General features: G+C 52.1%; 1 protein-coding gene across 4 annotated transcripts in view; it reads left to right on the plus strand.

Moving 5' to 3' along the window:
* The window catches only part of LOC143514253 (UPF0606 protein KIAA1549), a 14299-nt gene that overhangs the window by 3983 nt on the left and 5316 nt on the right, over window positions 1–5000 (plus strand). For all 4 annotated transcript variants that reach the window (XM_077005196.1, XM_077005197.1, XM_077005194.1 and 1 more), the window contains exons 3-9: window positions 816–2171; window positions 2292–2380; window positions 2496–2670; window positions 2838–2968; window positions 3307–3493; window positions 4237–4296; window positions 4693–4844. In XM_077005196.1, coding sequence (XP_076861311.1) covers window positions 816–2171; window positions 2292–2380; window positions 2496–2670; window positions 2838–2968; window positions 3307–3493; window positions 4237–4296; window positions 4693–4844 — 2150 coding nt within the window. The remainder of the gene's footprint in view (window positions 1–815; window positions 2172–2291; window positions 2381–2495; window positions 2671–2837; window positions 2969–3306; window positions 3494–4236; window positions 4297–4692; window positions 4845–5000) is intronic.

Below are 5000 nucleotides of genomic sequence, written 5' to 3' on the forward strand. Positions count from 1 at the left end.
GCAGAGTGACCCCTGAGAAACAGTGAGGCAAACGCACTTTAATGTTTCATTGATGGTAGGACTAAATCGTGCCGTTTCTGTAGTATGAGGACAAATAGCATGACTTTGAAACTGTGATTGCTTGTCTAGACATTAGTCCTGCTCTCCAACTATTAGACTTTAGCTAACAGCTATTACACTATAGGCTTCATTTATATTATTTTGCATTGGACTTGTGATTTACAGTCCAATGTTGGTATTTATGTATTTATTTATTTGCTCTTCTAAACAAACTATGGTTTATCGTCTTCTGGCCAGCGCTAGGAGTAATATCCGAGTGTTGCCGTTAGAAGCTAAACCCAATAGTTCAGCATTTTCTGGTATTGGCAACAAGCCTCCTTCTCCAGGAGGTGGAAACTGTGTTGGTTTCTCCACGTTCCTCCTACAGAGTTGCCTCCACTGTCGTGGCTGGGACACCGAGCTGGCCCAGAATGCCAAGCAGACTGTGTTTACCTGACGTTGCATAACGCAATGACCAGCAAAAAGCTGGAGTGACACGCAGAGTGTATTTCAGCACTTTCTGGGAGGCGAGACTCCTGCTGACTCCTTGTTCAGGCCTGGTCCCTTCACTTCGCTACGGTTCTTTCGCTATTTTCAGACTCGGAGGAGGTTTAGAGCCCCCGTGCTCAGGACTTCAAGTATGAATCATCACATGTCACACGGACACTAACTGAGAGTGTGTGTGAGCAGGCCTGGGTTTCCGGTGTAGATGTACGGAGTAACGACAGTAATATCGACGATGTCCTTGACGTGCTTTTTCTTCTTCGTTTTCTCAGCGGAGCTCCTGTCCAGTCTGTACAAACGGGCCCTTGGCGACTTCCCTGCGAAGTCACCCTCACCTGCAGCTTCATCATCATCATCCTCATCGCAGCGCTCCGAGAGTCCCAGACGCCGAGCTCATGCGCCGTCGGGTGCCAAGCATCCTGGTCGCTCTAGTCGCCATGACAACACCGTCGGCATAGTTCCCACCCCATCGCTCGGTGCCGATGGCGGGTCCAGTAACCTAGGAGATGGCGCACATGGCATCCACCTGTTGTTACGTCCACCGGACCTTCTGACACCCAGTCAGATGCCCCCTCTCCATGGCCACAGCCCACCTACACCGGCCCCTCCCACACTCGTCATACCTGACGACCTGTTCCCTGCTCCCTCTGCAGAGGTGGACTGGGGTTCTGGAGACTACCTGGAGACACTGACATTCATGGGCTCGGAAGGGGAGGAGTTTTCTCTGGTTACCGCCCTTCCCACACATGGATACGACCCATACGACTCTGACGTCGACTTCGACGCCGGTGTGAGCTACAACACTGCCTTCCCCTCTCGGCCCATTCCAACACTGTCCTCCAGACTCCTCCTCCCCAGCGTAACCGTGGGATTTGGCACAAGCCTAAGGACGGCCCACCCCACTGAGCCACACCCCCCTCGTGTCGCTGACTCCGCCCAGGACAGCAACATGAATGACGATTTGGATTTTGACTGGGGGGAGCTCTACCCTATCGAGCCCACTGAGATGCTGCTTCCAGATATGAACAGTATGGAGTATTACAACACCCTGCAGGCCAAAGAGAACGCCGGTGCTGTGGGTAACCGCACACACCCCGCTCACCCCCACATCGCCCCCACCCGCACACACGCCGCAGGCCCCACACGCACTCTCGCTCCCTCCATGGCCACCGGCCCCGTGGAAGTCCTGGACCGAGAAGACAGTCCTCTTCCCGTCCCAGCAGTGACACCCACCCCACCACAGAAAGCAACAACGCCACCCGCAACACCACCCTCCTCTACAGACCACCAGCAGCCTCCTAGACCTCCCTCATTCCCAGGGAAGGAGTCTCCTCACCCGCCTTCGCCCCGTCCTAAAGCGGGCGGTGCCCGACCCATGGTGCCTTCAGGGCAGGGCCCACCAGGCATCTCCCATGGCCCGGACATCCAGGCAGTCACACTGAAACCACCCTCTCCTCCCAAACTCCATACAACCAGCAAACCCATTACCACCACCATAACTACAACTACCACAACCACTCTCGCTGACAAACCTTTAACTCCTCAAACTCCCAGAATCCCTCTCTCCATTGCACCCAGACAGTATGTCTGCAACATAACGAAGCCGGACATGTACCTGGTCCGAGTGGGTGAGTCCAGTTTATCTCACAGTGCCTCACGTGCAGTCAACCCTGGAGATCATTTTAACACTGTATTTTGAATCCGTGTTTATAATTAAAGACACCTCTCATTGACCTCTGACCTCACAGGAATGCCCAGTACAGCTTCTGTGTCGTTTGCTAAGGCTCATGTAAGAGAAATTCTTAGGCGAGAGTACAACCGCTCAGTAGAACTACAGGTGGGTCTATTTCAATGCCACAATTAAAACAGAATATTAGGAATTTGGAGACCTGAACTTTCTCTCTGACGAGCATTTCACCCGCCTCCCTGCCATGCGATTCTGTGTTTTCCAGGTCCTCAAAGCCCCGCCCAATTTCGTCTTCCGGGCAGTGTCTGGTCCACTGGTATACACAGCAGTGTCAATCATTAATGCCCTCCGCCAATCAGCACGCAGTACCTCCTCCTCTGCCATTCTTGCAGTCATGCCTATATATGCAGTGCCGGATCACAAGTACCACGTACACTCAGGTGAGCAAAGCAGTTATCTTCTCTGAAGGTAAATTCAGAGTGAACTACCCAGATTCAGAGTGAATTACCCAGAGTGAATGAGCTTCATCTTCTTGTAAACATGCTCTAAGGATGTTGTGTGTGTGTGGTGCGTGTGGTGTGCACTGTCTGTGTTGTGTGTGATGCAGTGCTACAGTTTGTGCCGAATCACGTGGACGTGCGCGTGTGCACGTTTAGCGAGCGGGTGGAGAGGGGACTGTTCATGGCCTACACGGAAGTGCGCAGGAGACTCCAGGAAAACGGAAACTTCACTGTGCACGTGCGTAAGCCCTCTGTCCCCAACCTCACCGCATTGCCAGTGGCTTAAGCAGTGGCTGATTTGAGTATTTGAGCAGTCTGATTTGAGCACTTAAACAGTCTGATGAACCATAGACTCCCCAGCCCCTGTTCTGCAAAGTTAGCTTGAGCTGCTGCACACATAGACACTCATTTGAGTGTCATTTGAGTGTCATTTGAGTGTCCAACTGGTTGAGTTCTTCTCAAGCCCAGTCATGGAGCACCACATCTGGAAGGTTTGTTCAGTCAGATACTGCTGCTCCACCCCAACCCAAGCTACACTTACACAGCTGATGTTGCTGTGTTAACTGCGTGGTCCAGATCTTTAACATCACCATCAGCATGGTGAAAGCCCAACGGCAGCAGAAGACTCCAGTAGACGTCACCTTCGCTATCCGCGACTCCCACGGCTACCTCAAGGGGGCAGATGTCAGCACGCACCTGCGGCAGCTCAACGTGGTGGAGTTCAGCTTCTACCTGGGCTTCCCTGCCCTGCAAATCGCAGAGCGTGAGTCCAACACACACACACACACACACAGCTCTCTCAGATAGATATATACATATATCCTGTAGTCTCTTAGATTTAAATTTAAATGAGTGTCTCTCTTCTCTCCTCTCCTCCCCTCTCCTATCCTCTCCTCCTCTCTCTTCTCCTCTCCTCTCCTTTCCTCTCCTCTCATTTCCTCTCCTCTCCTCCTCTCTCTTCTCCTCTCCTCTCCTCTCATTCCCTCTCCTCTCCTCCCCTCTCCTCCCCTCTCCTCCCCTCTCCTCCTCTCCTCCCCTCTCCTCCTCTCCTCCCCTCTCCTCCCCTCCCCTCTCCTCCCCTCTCCTCACCTCTCCTCCCCTCTCCTCACCTCTCCTCTCCTCCCCTCTCCTCCCCTCTCCTCTCTTCTCCTCTCCTCTCCTCTCCTCCCCTCCCCTCTCCTCTCCTCCCCTCCCCTCTCCTCCCCTCTCCTCACCTCTCCTCTCCTCCCCTCTCCTCCCCTCCCCTCTCCTCCCCTCTCCTCCCCTCTCCTCACCTCCCCTCTCCTCCCCTCTCCTCACCTCTCCTCTCCTCCCCTCTCCTCTCCTCCCCTCTCCTCTCCTCTCCTCCCCTCCCCTCTCCTCCCCTCTCCTCCCCTCTCCTCACCTCTCCTCCCCTCCCCTCTCCTCCCCTCTCCTCCCCTCCCCTCCCCTCTCCTCCCCTCTCCTCACCTCTCCTCCCCTCTCCTCCTCTCTCCTCTCCTCTCCTCTCCTCTCCTCTCCCCATAGCTTTCCATTACCCAGAACTCAATGTATCCCATCTGTTAAGATCCTCCTGGGTCAAAACGGGTATGTCTGATTTATATCTGTATTTTAGAAAGTACTATTGTTTACTTTTCATGTTGTTCCAATTGGTTATTTCTTATACAATTGTAAAATGCATGAAATTACCAAATTACCCAACACACAAAAGATTAGTTTTACATTTTGAAAATCTAAAATATAAGTCTCATATGCACTTGGTGTAGAAGCATGTTGAAGTTTATCACACTTCAGGTGAGAGTATATCATTTGTTTTGTACTGTATAAGTTATTTCTCATTTTATCAATGTAAGCAGTGATATAATTTGTGTAAGTGTGTGTTTGTGCTGTAGTGCTACTGAATGTGTTAGATCAGCATGTTATGTAAGTAGTGATATAATATTTGTGTGTGTGTGTGTGTGTGTGTGTGTCTTTGTGTCGTAGTGTTACTGGGTGTGTTAGATCAGCGTGTGAATGAAAGGACGTTCCAGGCTAAGATGGAGAGGCGATTGGCTGTCTTGGTGGGGGAGGGGCTTGGCTTAGGTGGCAGCCGGCGCTGGAGACGTGCCACTACTGTGGGCAACAACAGCGTGCAGGTGCGCGCACACACACACACACACACACACACACACACACACACACACACACACACACACACACACAGAGCCTGTCTGTCCTTGCTTCTGGCATGTAGCACTGCACATTTTCTGCCATAATTATTGCTTCTTTCCTGTTTGTGTGTGTGTGTGTGT

The sequence above is a fragment of the Brachyhypopomus gauderio genome, chromosome 5 (assembly GCF_052324685.1).
Source record: "Brachyhypopomus gauderio isolate BG-103 chromosome 5, BGAUD_0.2, whole genome shotgun sequence".
NCBI classification, from domain to species: Eukaryota; Metazoa; Chordata; class Actinopteri; order Gymnotiformes; family Hypopomidae; genus Brachyhypopomus; species Brachyhypopomus gauderio.